The sequence below is a fragment of the Phyllostomus hastatus genome, unplaced genomic scaffold (assembly GCF_019186645.2).
Source record: "Phyllostomus hastatus isolate PE091 unplaced genomic scaffold, TTU_PhHast_1.1 phas_contig_86, whole genome shotgun sequence".
Lineage (NCBI taxonomy): Eukaryota > Metazoa > Chordata > Mammalia > Chiroptera > Phyllostomidae > Phyllostomus > Phyllostomus hastatus.
The window spans coordinates 49,176,798-49,193,270 of NW_025333977.1; the positions used below are offsets into that span (position 1 = coordinate 49,176,798).

Sequence of the window (16,473 nt, forward strand, 5' to 3'; positions counted from 1 at the left end):
TTACATGGCTCCTCTCTATCTGTGTAGCCCCATTAAACATCTCTGGCCCTCAAGAAGGAGTCTCTAAGCAGGCTTCCAGCTTAACATTTCCTGTCCAGTATGAAAAATCTATCACACAGTTTTTATTGTTTCATATTGCTGCTATAAAAAATTTAGTAGCCTAAATAATACAAATCTCATAGTTCTAGAGGTCAGAACTGACGTGGGTCTCGCTGGGTGAGAATGAAGATGTCCGCAGGGCTGTGTTCTTCCAGAGGCACTGGGGGAGAATCTGTTTCCCGCCCTTTCCACCTTCCAGTAGCCCTCTCCACAGTCCTTGGTCCATGGTCCCCACCTTCCATCTTCGAAGCCAGCCACAATGGTGACACTCTCCTCATACCACATGACTCTTCCCCTCTCTTTTGCCTTCCTGCCCCACATTTAAGGATCCTGTGATTACGTTGGGCCCACCTGGGTAACCCAGGCTGTTCTCCCTATTTTAAAGTCAGCTGATTAGTAAACTGAAGTCCCCTTTGCCATGTAATGGAACATTCACAGGTCTGGGGGCCAGGGCATGGACATCTGTGGGGGGCCATTCTTCTGCCTGAGGTGCAGACCTATGAGATGGTGGGAGAGGCAGACTCAGGGGAAGCAGTTTAACCATGATCCTGGGTAGTCAGTGTGGCTGAGAACTCATGCCAAAGTATTCCACCTCTGAGGCCTTTGAAAGGAATGGAGCAGTGAGCTTCATGGATCACAGTTCCCCCTTCTATACAGTCCACAGTTGTATGGCTTCATGGTTACCCTGCTCATTTCATCGCCTCCTGCATTCACATTGTAGAGTACTTATTCTTCAGAAAATCAACCTTTATTTCCTACTCTGAAGAGGAATCTTAAACAAATAAGCAAACAAACCAACCTTCTATTTTCAATCACTACTTTACTTTGTCCCCTCCCCATCCCTGAGAAACATTGTGTGGAAGATGCTGATAGAAGAGGTGAAACAGGGCCACGTTTTTCAGACCAAAGTAATCTTGCTGGAGTAAGTGTGAAGGGTCATTTTGGCAATTCAGGCTAGAGCCTTAGTTGGCTACCACATTTGTGTTTTATTCATTAGATGAGGCAAGACTGCTTTAACATTTTCTCTTCTCACACACACAAAAAATCTTGGCATATGCCCTCTATAGTATTGTTTTCTAGGTTGGATTAACCAAGGAGAAAGAAGCATTTTTGAGTGGCCTGTGTGTGATCTGCCTCTTTCCAGGTTGCAGGGAGGGAGAGGCGGGCTTCCTTTCTCTCATTCTGCCCTTCCTTAGCCCTCAAGATGATCTGGGTTTCTTAACAAGCATCATTAAAAATACATTTTGTAAGAGAAAGAAGATTCCTGTAAGATCAGTTCAACATAAAAGAATTATCTCAATGCTTAAACACTTACACATTGTAAATGATCATAGATGAATTTCTCAGTGGCTTCTTTGTCTAAAACTTCAAACAGCTGGAGCTATAAATCAGGTATAGAAGATAAAAATGAAAAGGAAGATGAAAGCTACATCTATAAGGTGCCACTGTTATTACCTCAAGGGAGATTCTTGTTTCATTGCAAAATCACATTGCTAAAAACTGACATGCCATCTTGCACAAGGCCATGTAAAACACACAAGGTAAGTCGGGTGGCTACTGGCCTTGCTTTTACCTCCCTCAGTTTTAAATCAATATAATATCTTGAGCCATAAAACCATAAATAGGTTTTTTTCCTAATAGGTAGAATTTAGCTATGTTTAAGACAGTGGACATGGAAATGCCATCATGATGATTTCAGGTATGGGACATTCTTGACCATGGTGAATTCCAGAAGGAGAAATCCATAACCAGATTCTCTATTTTGGGTGCTTGGATCTCTTACAACCCTTGGATCTTTTATGTCCTTGCCTCTTTGGACAGTGCCTTTGGCCACATCAGACACTTACAGGAGCATCCATGGGGCTCCGCCTCCATTTCTATGGTAAGTCTAGTACTCACTCAGGTTTCATCGGCCCTTTCTCTGGCAGGACAGGCAGGAGTGCACTCACCCGCTCAGTGAAATTGTCTGCAGAGTAGTCAGGAGTCGAGGTGACGTAGATGTCCTCAGTGACAAGACAGAGGGTGGCCTTCTGAGCTTCTCCTGCAGCCCACAGGATACTAGCCAGAGCCACAGCCAAGGCTTGCTTCTGCTCTTGCTTGCTCATTGCACATAAACTACAGGAAGGAGGTGGGGTGGGAAAACCTTGGAGTGGACTGTCACCTAGCCACGTGCTGGGGCCTCCACTTCTGTGAACTCTTCTGAATACGGGGTGGGTCTATTTGGTTCCTTAATCAACCTACACTGCAAGAATGTCCTCGAGGGCCTTGTGCCCTCTGCTGCAACTGGAACTGGCGTCCTCACAGCACATGCTGTTTCTCCTAGTAACCTCAGCCAGTCCCACCCTGTGCACTATCACTCCCACCGAGTCCCTCTGCTGTCCTCTTTCCTGAACTCCAGCAGGGACTGATCCTAGCTCTTTAACCCAATGGCACAGGCCTTTCCGAGCAAAGCCCGAACAATTCTTCCTGTTTTATCGCCCAGATTTCTATCTTGTAAACCCTCTGCCCCAATGGACCAGTCCCCCGAACATATTTCCTACATTGCTCATGCGCTTGTCTGCCTTTACTCTGCCCACCACATCTGTCTTTTCTGCTTGATCACATCCTGTGCAACCCTGAAGGCCCCACTTCAAGTTGTCCTCACCAACCTGGAGCTTACACTCAGTGGGCACTCCCTGTGTCCAGCATCGTTTTGAGCACTTCACACAGATCTCCTCATGGGAGCCTCACAACAACCTGGGAGGTAGATACTATTACTACTCCCACCTTAGAGGTGTAGAAAGTAAGACAGAGAGGTTGAATGATTCACCCCTGGTCATTCATCTTTAAAGTAGTAGAGCAGTGGTTTGAATGTGGCAGTCTGGCTCCTGACTCCCTAGTCTTAACCATTACTCTCCACTGAGTAATAATCCCAGGCTGTCAAAGCTCCCAGGAAATGGGAACCCATCTTTATGTAGTAGACCTTTACTCTGCCTGTTTCCTCAGAATTTTACATTGACAACTGTCGTCCTCAGAAAGAAACATATGATAGAGTTTCATTAATGAATTCAGCGATAATTTATAGAATCCATCTAGTTCTGTGGCAATGCGGAAACGAGTAACAAGGAATCTCACACTCCAAAACCCTCGTTGGAGGCAGACGAAAATTAAAGAAAGTGCTATGAGAGTACAGAAGGAGAGGAAACTTGTGACTGGGAAGGTTCAGGAAGGCTTCATAGAGCAGGTCTATCAAAGGAGTTACCCATTACTATGTATTTAGTAGTTGCCACATGCCAGGCCTGTGTTAAATGCTTTACATTTGTGCAGCGAATATTGTGTGTGTTCTGTCTAGATTCCCTGGGATCCCTTTTATTTTAGACAGCTGCTTCCGGTACTGTTGCTACTGGCTCCCGCTTTCAAGTTTCTCTGAAGAACTGGAGCCACCTGGCCCAGAAGTGGCAGGCGTTGTGCCCCCTCCTGCAGGATGGCCTATAGTCAGGGCTCTCTTAGCAGAAGATGGGACAGTGACATCCCAGAGGTGCCCTGGAAGCCACATTCTTCTGCACCTTCTCCTTTTATGCTGGGCTCTTCCCACACTCTCTGCCAGGTTTCTCCTGGAGACACTTCCTTCAGACACCCTTTGTCAAAGATTTCCCAGCTTCAGCTCTGCTTCTCAGGAACATAGCACTGCCCCATCTTAGAATACATTGCACATTTAGTTCCAGTTTCTGGTGATAACTTATCTTGCTTAAGAGCAGGTATATGCCTTTTAATTATTTACAGTTTCTATAATATCAAGCATAGAGCTTTGCAAGTGATAGGGGCTTGTTAACTTCTAAGAATAAAGTAATTTGAATGAATTTTTAAAATAGGCAATGACCAAACACTGTACTTTGATAGCCTGGTTAAATAGGAGGATTAATCCTTCATTTATCAGGTTTTTCATTGCCCTTTTGTTCCTTCCTGGAATTGCTAGGTTGAAGCTTCTCATCAAATATTGTCAAGTAAGGCCACCTGAGACCTGGTGCTTCATTTTACCTGACAGGGTGGTCTGCAGTAGAGCATAAAAACTGTCAGCAGTATTCTGCAACTGAACTTTGAGAGTGACTCCAGGAAAACCCTCCTTGGTTATGAAATGCAGTCTCTTTGGGAGAATCAGCCCCATTTCTGTCTTCGGAGCAAGTCCCCTTCCTGAGGAGACCCAGGGGATTTTCTGCTATTATTTAGCATATAAAGATTCTCAGGAAATGAGTAATTTTCCAAGTACTTCTCAGGGGCTTCTTACCTGTGGAAGTTACAGTCTTTCCCTTTCCTTGTAAACAACAAGTATTTGATGATGGATCCTTGTACGGCCATCTGAATGCTTCGGGCACCTCCCTGGGAAGGCGAAGATGAATAGTGAGGCTGGGAGCAGGGCTTTACAATTGTAACGGAGCCTCTCAGTGCTAGCAGTACAAAGGGGAACTCTTGAAAATGGATGTCACGATCTATTTTTCTGTGCAGTCTTTTTCCCTCCTGGTATATAGCATCCACTGGGCTCATCAAGGGACACTGGGCCACACTGTGCCATCCCTTCCCATGAACTCCCAGAGGCTAGAGTCCGCAGTGGCCAGCCTCTTGTGCAGCCCCGCAGACTGGAACCTGGGGTATGTGTCCCTCTCTGCCCATCACCACAATGCCCCTGCTTTATGTCGAGCTTTTAGATTTGTAGGAGGTAAGGAAATAGACGGCTAGCTCTTGAAATTCTGTGTGACCACTGATCAATGACATGAATTGTTGAGGTTTTAAAAAAGCCAAAAAGAAGTTGCTAGATCTCCTCCCGCCTCTATGTCCTTGGGGATGCTTGGGACTTGGAGAAAAGAGCCAGGAAAGGTAGAATTTAGAAGGTGGGAGGAAGGAGAAAAAGGAGTTTGAGTATTTGTTACAACCCAGACAGTAAATTTTAAAGTCTGTTATCATTTAGAGTTAAATTTTAAATTCTCAGTACGTTTCTATAGGTGATTGTAATGAAAACTTGCATTCACGTGGATGAGAATGAAAGGAATCATAGATAAGGAACGTGGAACTGGGACTTTTAAAAACTGTCACCTGCTCTTACCTTTCCCACTTCCAAAGCAAAAGCCAGGTCAGAAAAAGGATTGTGGAACCTGAAACAGGCATCTTCCCAGTCACAGCTGAAGGTATGGACTGCATTTCCAAAGAGGCTCTGCCGCAGCCTCTGAGAAAAGGGGAGAGAAATGGTTTACTCAAATGAAGAAAATTATTCTGAAACACATTCCTCATCGTTCCATCTTAAGTGAAACTGCGAAATCATGGAGATGGACCTGTCCGCTTCTTACATTCAGGCTTACGTATTACTCCCTTTCTTTATTTTAATTGTAAAGTCCTATGCAAAAGATTCACATCAGGTTCACTTAGGACATTTTGTCTCAAAGGCTTAGTGTGTCAACCACCCTCCTTGCTGTCCCTGTTTGATTTGTGTCCCTTGCATCCGTCTCCCCTTTCATTGCCAGCTATCTGTCCTTCACACTCTTGTAGCACACACCAGGCTGTGGCTTGGTCTTTGTGCCTGCTCCACAAAAAAAGGAATAGACAGGACTCTGTGTTTGTGGCCTGAGTAGCATAGTGGTTTAAATGATATTAAACAAGTATTCTCTGTTCTCTTGCCCCAGACTCTAAGGTTTTCCAGGATGCTCTATAGTATATTAAGATTGGAAACCATCGCCCTGGCTGGTGTAGCTCAGTGGATTGAGCATGGGCTGTGAGCCAAGGGGTTGCAGGTTCGATTCCCAGTCAGGGCACATGTCTGGGTTGCAGGCCAGGTCCCCAGTGAGGACTATGTGAGAAGCAACCACACATTGATATTTCTCTCTCTCTTTCTCCCTCCCTTCCCCTCTCTAAAAATAAATAAATGAATAAAAAAATCTTAAAAAAAAAAGATTGGAAACCATCTTTAAAGCTTCCCCAGGGAAAAAAAGGAAACAAGCCTTTGTAAAATGAACACATGCAAAAAAGGGAACCCATTCATAATCAGAAGTGTATTAGTAGCATGTGCGAGGTCCTGTATGGGACACAGACATATAAAAAGTCTAATATTGCATAACTATGTACAAGACAGAAAGTGTGAAGTTCTATAAGTCAAGTGCAATCAAGTGCAAAGTACCATGAAAGAACAAAGGAAGGAGAGAGAAATGCTGATGGAGGTACCTAGGAAGGCTTCATGGAAGAGGTAACTTTTCTACTAGGCTGAAAAATGACATCTAGCATTTATTGAGCATTATCTATGCACCAGGCACTGAGCTAAGTGCTTTACATTCACTATGTTAATATAATCCTTTGAGGTAGGTACATTATGATCCCCTTTTTACAGAGAAGTATTTGCCAAAAGTCACCCAGCCAATGGACAAAGAAAGAGCTGGGATTTGTGCCCATTCTCACCCCACTGCTTTGCCTGCCCAGCTTTAACCTGCGTGTGCTGGCCTATGACTGCTGTCACTTCTGTGTGCAAGTCATTATTTAAACTCCTTCATTAGTTTGGGCCATTCTTTGTAACTTAGAAAGTTATAACTTAACAGGGATACTCTGTATTACCTCCTTAAATGAAAATCAAAATCACTTGCCATACATGATAAAAAATATAGTGGAAATAAAACAGTGTTGTTGAATGATGGCTAGAAGCTGTTGCCTGTGAAAGCTCAATCAGAGCTCACACTTGTTTCAGTTAAAAAAGGAGGTAAGAAGTATTGAAGAGGAGTGAACGTATGTTGCCCCGGCCTGCCAGGGGCTAACTTCCCCAGCAGATGAAATAACTCAGGTTGTTTAATATGGTGCTTAATGATGCACCCCATGCTTCAGGAGAGGCACCCATCCCGCTGTCTGGGACAGGCCTACTGCCTGTAGTGAGGAGAGGTCAGACAGAGAGAAAGATCTGCAAACACACACCCAGTATTTAGGGTGTCAAGGCACAGGGAGTAGTTCAGTGGGACTGGAACCCGTGTGTTTCACAGCCTCAGGGCAGGAAGTTAGTAAAAACTGAGACTGGAAAGTACTTTGGAGCTGATGCTTGCATCCAGAGCCTTGGACAAAGAACCTGGAGCCCAACAGGACCAGAGAGAGCTGTGGCACCTCTTCCCGGCTGTGGGGGAAGCTGGCCCTCACGTCTCTAAGAGGGACAGATGCAGGAGAAGCAGCACATGGAATGGTCTTCCCCGTGTCAGACCATGGTCTGGTTCCATGGCTGGAGTTTCTTTCCTATCCATCTCTGCTCCTGTCCTCGAAAGAGAAGATTGTCTCTTCAGAGAGAACTAGAGGCAGGTGCATTTCAGTGTGAGCAAGGGCTCAGAGCTGCACTTAGGGAAAAATGAACCATCTGTGTCTCAGGGCAACAGCAAACCAGGGCGAGGAAGCAGACGGACACACAGGCTGCTCTTAGAAGACATAGACTCAGTGCGTAACACAGCCAAAGAGGGCCACTGGCCCAGGATTTCCCCAGCAGAGGATTGAAATCATGGAAAGTGCTCCCCTGACATCAAGGCTGCATAGCTGGCCAGTGCGGAGAAGCCCAGTTGGATGCCCCCTGCTGACCATGTGGATTTGGACCGAGTGCCCAACCTCTGTAAGACTTTATTTGCTTATCCCCAAATGGGGAGAACCCCTGCTAGGTCCACATCTTAGCAATCCTTGAAAGAGAAGACGAACAGAAAAGGGCTTTGGGACCAAGAAGTGCTGAGTAAATCTGGAGCGTTATTACCTTTGTGAAAACACAGCCTGACTACTCTGGAACATCTTGTGCTGGAGGAAGAAAATCCTAACACAGATGGAAAAAGACCAGAGACTGTCTGGAATCAGGGAGGAGAAGCAGTGTACGAATGTGAAAGATTACAACTCTTGAGACTGAGAAGGCGTAGAATACATATTCAGTTAGAAAAATTCTGCAAGCCAACCACCCCTTTTCTTGTTTCTGTTGCCATCTGCCACCTCCACCTTAAAGAATGTCACTGTCTAGATGCACCTGGGGGAGGCTGAGAACCTGAGAACCGAGGGGCCTGCATGTCTCTCAGGCCAAACCCCACTGGTTAGCATAACAACAAAGATGATTCGTCTCACCCATTTACTTTCATATCAAATATAATTTACAACGAGATTAACCTGATGCATATTCAGTGATCTACATACGTCGTTGTGCTGCCTAGTAACGAGACCCAAATGGTAAACAGTCCTAACAAATGACTGTGGTGATCATTGTTATTTAATACAATCAAGCGCATTTTATAGTTCTTCTCTTTTCACTGTTTCTTTTCTAGGATTTGCATTGAATACCTCTCTCCTGGTTGCAGTGATGATGATAATAATGATGATGATCATTAACACACTCACATAGAGGCAGAGGTCCTGGATCATTCTTCCCAACAGGCTCAATTTACTCACCCCTGCTGCTTGTCCCTTGTCCCTGGGCTTAGAGTTTCCCTGTGACAACCTAGCCCAGTCCATCTTCTACCCCACCCCCACCACCTAACCTGTAGTAGAATGATTCTCTTTGAGGCTCTATCCCCAAATCTTTTCTTGCCTTAAAAATTACTGGACCATCAAGGAATCAGAGATGTTAGAACTAGTGAGTCCTGAGAAGACATTTCTCTCCTAGCCCATCAAATACAGTACTAGGCTCTTGGCTTGACTGTGTTCATCATGGATTTGTCAGCATCTGGAATAGTGCCTGGTACAGAGTAGCTTACAATAAGCACTTATGAAATAATTTTTAAAAAATCTAATTCAACCCTTTCATTTTATAGTTAAAGGACTTGAGATCCAGAGTAGTTAAGTGAAATGTCACATACTTAGTAAGTGGCAGTGCCAGGACCCAAATGCAAGCCTTTCAACTTGTACCAGTCAGGGTCCCAGCAGGACTCTTGACTCAGGATAATTAACTTGAGGAAAGTTTAATACAGGAACTACTTACAAAGATGTGGGCCACATATGGGGAAACCACAATAGCTAATGCAGGGTCCCAGTACCAACAACACTCAGAAGTGGTTATCTCCCCTGACTTAAAGAGTAGGGGCAAGTGTGGTTACCTAAACTGGGAAGGAGAGTGCTGAGGAGAAGACTGCACTGGGGCAGGGGAAGGGGAGTGGGGGTGGCGGGAGGTGGAGGATCCAGCCAGCTATGCACAGCCCAACTTTATTCTCTTCCCCCCTCCAGTCTCCCTCCACAGCTCTCATAGGTCATACTCAACAGGAAGCAAGAGGAGGAGGCAGCACTGTTGAGAGAGTCCCTACAGTCAGTCTCTTGGGCAGGGAGCAGGTTGGAGAAGGGAGGGAAGGGTAGAGAGTGCATCTGAAGTGGTACAGGAATGATACCCACACCCCACACTCAGGTGTCTCTCTAGAGGATTGTCCAGAGCAGTGAATTAACAAATTAAGTAAATACTTCCTGAAGTCCATCTATTGGCCAGACCTTATTCTGGGGTGACCAGGCTGCGCTTCCTGCTCTCCAAAAGTCACATCATTGCCTCTTACCCTCTATTACAGCTTCATCTGGGTCTCCCCCCAAATATTTGCTCTCCCAGTATGACATTTTTAGTATGATCCTGCTGCGTGGGGTTTGATTATTGGCTGCCGAGGAAAGAGGCTACAGGAGTGTGTTACAGGCTGGGTCTTGGAGAAGAGCCTGGCTGTGGAGGAGGATGAAAAATTGCCACTGGGGGGAAGGCAGGCAGTGGAGTGAGCCTGGTGGAAGAACCCGGAGGCAGGTGCTGCCCTCGTCCTCAGCTCCCCTGGGCCAGCAGTCTTGACCAGAGTTCACTGCAGCACACACACCATTAGACGTTAGGCTGGGGAGATGAAGAAGGCTGTGGTATTGGAACTAGGACAACAAAAAGGTGAGAAACAGGAGAGCCAAGGAAAGCAAGGGTATATAGTGTGCTTCACTCACACCTACTTTCTCAGCAGATTCCCAGCAAACAGTGTGTGCCAGTCAGGAAATCCCACGCATCCCTACTTTAAACAGAAGGTGGAAAGAAAACAGCAGAATGACAACAAATGCATTTCTAAGTGGGTATTAGGAGTCAGTAGCTCTGATAATTGGCTAGGCAGCTGCATTGCCTGCTGAAAGGCTGATTAGAATTGGTCAAGCTTCCAAACCACTGCCTGGAGCACACACATCCAGAATCCCAAGGCTCGTCAAGTCCCAGGGTGTGTTTAATCAATGCTACCACTATTTAAAGGACACACTATCATTTGGCCCATATAATGGGAATAAGTCCTATTTTTTTTTTAAGAAAAATCAATTATCTCTACTTCTGGGACTTCCTTAATACTCCATCAACTCCATTTCAGGCTACAGTAGTCTAATTCTTTTTGTCTCCCTGCCTTTTCCAAAGGTAGAGAATTACCTTGGAAAAGTCATTGGGGAGGTCTTCAATTGCATCATATTTGTGTTTATAGAGAAGTGAGAGAATTCAGACCCAGATTCTCCTGTCTCTGAAATACAGAGAGAGACACACAGAGAGAGACACACAGAGAGACTAGAGGACATTGGAAGCATCTGTGAATGCCTTTTTTCTATTTTTAAAATTTGTTTGTGTGTTTTTAAAAATAGGTTGTACTTTCACATGGTTCAAAATCCAGAGTACAGAAAGGCAACTGAGAAGACTCCCTCGCACCCATGCCTCTTGTTCCCGTTCTTCCCCCCACGGTCACACATTTTGAAGTCTTCTGGAATTTCTGAATGCATATGCAGGCAAACTCCAATATAGTATCATAGTTTTCTCTCTTATTCACACAGAAAGTAGCCTATTTTCCTATATATATATATATATATTTTTATTAGAGATCATTCATTAAAAACTTTATCCCATCCAGTAAAATACAGGCAGTTGCTCTAACTTTTGTCTTCTGGCACAGTGTGGTAGCCTGGCCACTGAGGCTGGCCACGAAAGGGTAATGCATCACCTGTCTTCATTACCCACAAGGAGAGGATTCATGAGGTACCTAAGACACAGGTTAAGGGGTTAAGGCACTACTGAGGGGCAGTGAGGCCAATGAGCAAAGAGTAGTATCTTCTGAGAGCCCTGCTGACTTATCCTCCTATGACATCTGGCATTTGAGCAGAAGAGGGAAGGTGAGTTGAGGTGGAAAGATTTTTGACGAGACAGAGCAAATGTGACAGTGGAGAGCAGCTCTGTGAAGCCTGTGAGATTACGCACCATAGAATACAATTGGGGGGCTGGACTCCCTTAGCTGATGCTGTTTCATCTGGGGAACTTAAAGAGAAGCTATATTGAGAGTTGGAAATACTGCAGTCCAGGCCAGCTCGGCCTCTGCTCAAAAAGCAGATGGAGACTGTGTAGCTTCCCCAGAAGGGTTTCCAGACCCCAGAACCCCCTCAGCAGGGGCCATGGGTGCAGCGCAAGGACCGTGGAGCTGTAAGCACACAGTGGGCCTGACAGGGCAAATATTGCTAGTCTTGGCTCACATGACCAGGCTGGTCCGGGGAGGTTTCTGCACCCATGCCCAGGTGGAGGGCAGCCTGTGCTCACGAAGGAAGTGCTGCTTCTTCCTCTTGTTCTTAGGGCCCCCGGGGAGACGTCTCTGCCTGAGACTCTAGAAAGTAGTGTGAAGTTGGGGGATCAGGTGAATGTGAGGGTTACATTGGAGGGCTGTGCAATTGGAGGGATCTCTCATCGAAGCTGGTGCCATTTTCCTAGTTCCACCCCTGGCTAAGCTTTCCCAGTTCCCAGCATTCCTCTTTGACCATGACAGCTGGTCCTTGGGATGTTTGCCAAGGCTTTGCATCCAGCACTGGCCTGTTTGATTCAATGAGAAGCTGCTAGTTTTGCTTCCTAGCTGGGTCTCTGTCTCAGCGATTCACCCATCCCTGGCAAAATTTTGAGTTGACCAAATGGTCCTTAGGACCAGAAGCTTCCAGATCCACTTGGATCCTCAAATGTTGGTTTCTTTTCAAATGTGTGTATCAGTTGTCAGCCCCAGAAAACTTTTCTTTCCTGAGATTAGCTCTTGCCCCAGGACTGGGTCTGGTACAGGTCCCCTACCTTCTCCCTCCTGCCCACACTTGGACCGGGTCCTGTCTCAGCCATCGATGTTGTCTTATGCATTTGTAGTGTTCACTGTCTGATCTACCCTACCTTATAAAGTGAATTATTTGACTTGAACTCTCTTACTCCCTCAAATTTAACTGTCAAATCAAGAAAGTGAATAAAGAAAGACTTGGAATTTGAGAGAAGATTGTAATGTCACTGGTGTCCTTGAAAAATACTATAAATAAGTCATTTTAATTATATTCTCCTTTTACCAATAACAACCAGCTGTATTCTTATCTTCAATAATACTCTCACATGATAGCAGATAAGATTATCCAGCCCTGTTGTTTGGGTAAGATTATGTTTCGTTTCATGTTTAATTGACAAGCTATACTCACCATAGCCATTGCTAGGGAGATAGGAATGCCGCCTGATTTTGAAGAGATGATAGAGGAGGGGTTGGGCAAAGAACAAAGGCTGCTTGATGTCAAGAGTCCATGTCCTTTGGGCCAAGGCATTCCTGGCCCATCTTTACTTTCATCAGCAGATGCATGGCTGCCTTCGGGATTCTGTATAAAATGCCGTCACCGAAAACAAAGGAAACAGAGCTGTGACAACCTTTCTCCAGCTTTTCTTTCTTTCTCTCTGAAAAAATTTTTTTTCCAGAAAATATTGTCTCCCGTTTTAAGATATCTAAAAATTGTGATAAGTGGCAATAAAGGAAGCAGAAAAATCCCAGTGTCTGTGTCAAAATGTTTCTCATAAGTTTTAGGCGACTTGAAGAGGTTAAATGTAACCTCTTGATTTTTATTAATTATGCAAACATAATTAATGCTATCAAGACCTTCACTTGAAATTATGTTTAGAGGAGAATATAAATGTCACTGTGTCTTATTTTGAGAGGACAGCATTTTATAAACAATGACTGAATCTTTTTGGTCTATATGAGGTATTTTTCATTGTGTTGTTAAGTGGACAATAAATGAAGTCAGATTACCTTCTTTTAATTCTCTCACATTCCCATTCCCTAATAAGTGAGTAGAGTTTGCTTCTTTAAAAAAATTCACCCCCCATCTTTAAAGAAAAAATATCTATTTTTATTTTCCTTGGCTGATTTTATGGCATTTATATACAAGTTAGCATCAACTCTTCTTCCAATTTCCTTCACTTCTATACCGATGTCATGAAACAAATCTGCCCTATGGGTAACTGAAGCATGAAGGAAACTGCCTTTTCAGTGTTTCTGGCTTCCTAGAGGTGAAGATGCTTTCTTATCTCAGAAACACAGCATCCAAGTCACAGACTATTGATGTGATAAGATACATTTTTGTAAATCACATGGAAAATCTTTCCCTTTGTGCCAGGGGTTTCCCCCCACCTGTGTGAGGCATAACTTGGCATTTATTTATTTATTTAAAGATTGTTTTATTATTTGAGTATTCCCTCAAATGGTAGCTATCTCCATTCAGTACTTCCAGGACTAAACTAGAATCACTGTCTCCCTGATTCTAATTTAGACTATGTTAAAAGAGTAGCATAAATAAGGCTTTTGATCACAGGTTACTGGGACAAGATGCTTTAGTGTTATGGTTAAAATATTAATCATTCAATTGTTCAGTCATATCATACACTAGTGAAAGTCACCTTAATATTTTGTACTATGTTTGTTCAATGATTGAATAAGAATCTGAAATACAGTCTATTACCTTCTAACCTTTTTAGGTGACATGAGTTACAAACATTTTTCACCTTATATTGTATAACAGATTTTAAAATGCCTTTTCAACACCCGCATGCAGTCATCTTTCTCTCCTTTGAAAATGGTGAAGGAAAATGATTTCTCAGAAGCTGAATAAAGATAAGTATTTTCAAAACAATTTTTCTTCAGGGACACTGAAGCACTTTGTTGTTAGAATATAGCATTATTTCACAAGTGTAGGAACTCTAGATTCTAATATTACTTTTTTCTAAAATAATAACCATATGGTGCTCTTAATGATAAAAAGTAGGAAGAGATTTTTATGAAAAAAAGAAAGCACAAGGAAAGATCTTCAACAGACTTTCTAGTGTTTTTGTGTGTTAAATGCCAGGTGCCTGAATGACATTGTGTGTGTAGAATAAGTGCAGATTTTGCTGTTAACATGGTCGTTTGAAGAAACAACCAGAGGAAAACCCATTGTCTTTGAGAAAAGTAATTACCTGAGAAGTTGTATTATTGGTTCCCAATCTAAAAATGAAAAAGGAAACATCAAGAAAATTATTCACTCTATTCAACCATCACATCTGTAAACCTCAATCCCAACCTTGCTAGGGAAGTCTTTTTCTGAAAATCATTAGAACTGCAGTGCTTTTAATGTAAATCTATAGTGGAGACTTCTCATGTAGCAAGCAAAAAAAGCTGATTACTTAAACACTTAAAATCCCTCTGGCTCTAGAAAAATAAGAAAATGAGAATATCTTACCTGTGATAACTAAAGATTTCCCTCCATTTGTCAAGAAATGAAATTTTCCTAGTTATCTCCTCCAAATCCAGCTTTTGGGGGAGTTGTTTCTGGTCTGAGATCTCCATAGCCTTTTAATTATATGATGTAAATAATTGGAAGAAGGAAGTTGTCAAGATGAAAGAGAGGTCTGGCAGTAGAGGAGTGGTGGTTGGCACAGATGGCCAGGTAAAGAGTGCTATCCCTACTTTTGACCAGCAAGGAGATCATGCCACAAAGTTGCTGCCCTGGGCTCTCTGTAAGCACCTGCTATCAGATCATGATTAAACTTTCATTAGAGGTGGAATACTTTGTGTATTTTTGTTCACTGTGTAGATGCCATGAATGTTTAATACAAGGCACAGATTTATAAACAAAAGGATTGCAATTACTTATCTGTATCAAAGCAACTGGGATACTTTAATTGATAAGAGATGCATGCTGGTGGAAGGTGATAGCACCTAATGCTGTGGTGTGTCTAAAAAGTGTTTGTCAACAGAAAATATGTAGCCAAAGGTGGTAAAAGCCATACAGTTGATATAAAACCAAAACAAAACAAAACAAAACTCTGTCAACTACTGTTGAGTAATATGTAGGCCAAGAAAAACACAGGCCAACGGATATTTCATACAGTTTTTAGTACACAGAAATCTTGCACACAGTTTGATGAAGGATTGGCTTGATTTGTTTCAGGGAGAGACAAATTGGTTGAACGAATTATATCTGTAATAACTGGGATAATAAAGAGTATTACCCTGGACTTCCGGTGAAGATGGAGGCATAGGTAAACATGGCTCACCTACTCTCAGAAATGCAGCAAAAATTACAAGTAGACTACAAAATAACTATCACCCAGAATCATCAGAAAATTGAGTGGTGTGGAAGTCCAACAACCAAGGAATTAAAGAAGTCACATTCATTTGGACGGGAAGGAGGGGCAGAGACATGGAAATGTGGATATGCAAAACATACAGTCCCATACCCACGTGTGGTAGATAAAAATTGGGAGAGATATCTTGGGTGCAAGGGATCCCAGCCTCACACCAGATCATCCAGCCCAGGGTTCCAGTGCCTAGAGATAAGTCCCCATAATTTCTGACTGTAAAAACCAGTGAGGGTTGGGGTAGCTGAAGAGAAACTGCAGGATTCTCAGGCATCTTCTCTTAAAGGGCCCACAGCAGACTCACTCCCTCTAGGCTCTACACTGGGGCAGTAGCTGGAAGGGCACTCATGACATCCGGGAGAAACTGTGTGTCTGGCATCAGGGCAAGTGCCAGGGGGACAGCTTCCTCCTAGAACAAACTTGACAGGCCAGATGGCAGCCATTGTCTCTTTTCTGAGCCCTCCCCTACACAAAGCCACAAAGTCTGAAACTCCATCAACCTGGTTCACACGGGTTGCCTCACCATGGTGATTACCTAAGGCTGTGCCTCATCCAACTTATAGGTGCAGTTTTCTACAATAGGCCACATTAATAAGACAGGTGTCAAAGCAGCTCAACCTAATACATAGAAATAAACACAGTGAGGCTGCCAAAATCAAGAGACAAAGAGATATGATCCAAACAAAAGAACAGAACAAAACTCTAGAAAAAGAACTAAACAAAATGGAGATAAGCAATCTATCAGATGCAGGGTTCAAACCACTGGTTATTAGGATACTCAAGGAACTCACTGGGTACTTCAACAGCATTAAAAAAGACCCAGGCAAAAATGAAGGTTACACTAAGTGAAATAAAGAAAAATTTATAGGAAATCAACAGGGGAATGGATGAAACCAAGAATCAAATAAATGATTTAGAACACAAAGGATAAAAAAAATTCAATCAGAATAGCAAGAAGAAAAAAGAATCCAAAAAAATGACAATAAGAGAGGAGC

At 43.4% G+C, this 16,473-nt stretch overlaps 1 protein-coding gene across 1 annotated transcript in view; it reads right to left on the minus strand.

Annotated features, from left to right (window-relative positions):
• Nucleotides 1-14,684, minus strand: part of MINDY4B (MINDY family member 4B) — a 32,392-nt gene extending 17,708 nt beyond the window's left edge. Inside the window, exons 1-7 of the mRNA XM_045850832.1 lie at nt 14,578-14,684; nt 14,315-14,342; nt 12,514-12,684; nt 5,177-5,296; nt 4,364-4,455; nt 2,049-2,214; nt 1,415-1,480 (exon numbers count right to left, since the gene is read on the minus strand). Coding sequence (XP_045706788.1) covers nt 1,415-1,480; nt 2,049-2,214; nt 4,364-4,455; nt 5,177-5,296; nt 12,514-12,684; nt 14,315-14,342; nt 14,578-14,684 — 750 coding nt within the window. The remainder of the gene's footprint in view (nt 1-1,414; nt 1,481-2,048; nt 2,215-4,363; nt 4,456-5,176; nt 5,297-12,513; nt 12,685-14,314; nt 14,343-14,577) is intronic.
• Nucleotides 14,685-16,473: the final 1,789 nt, after the last annotated feature.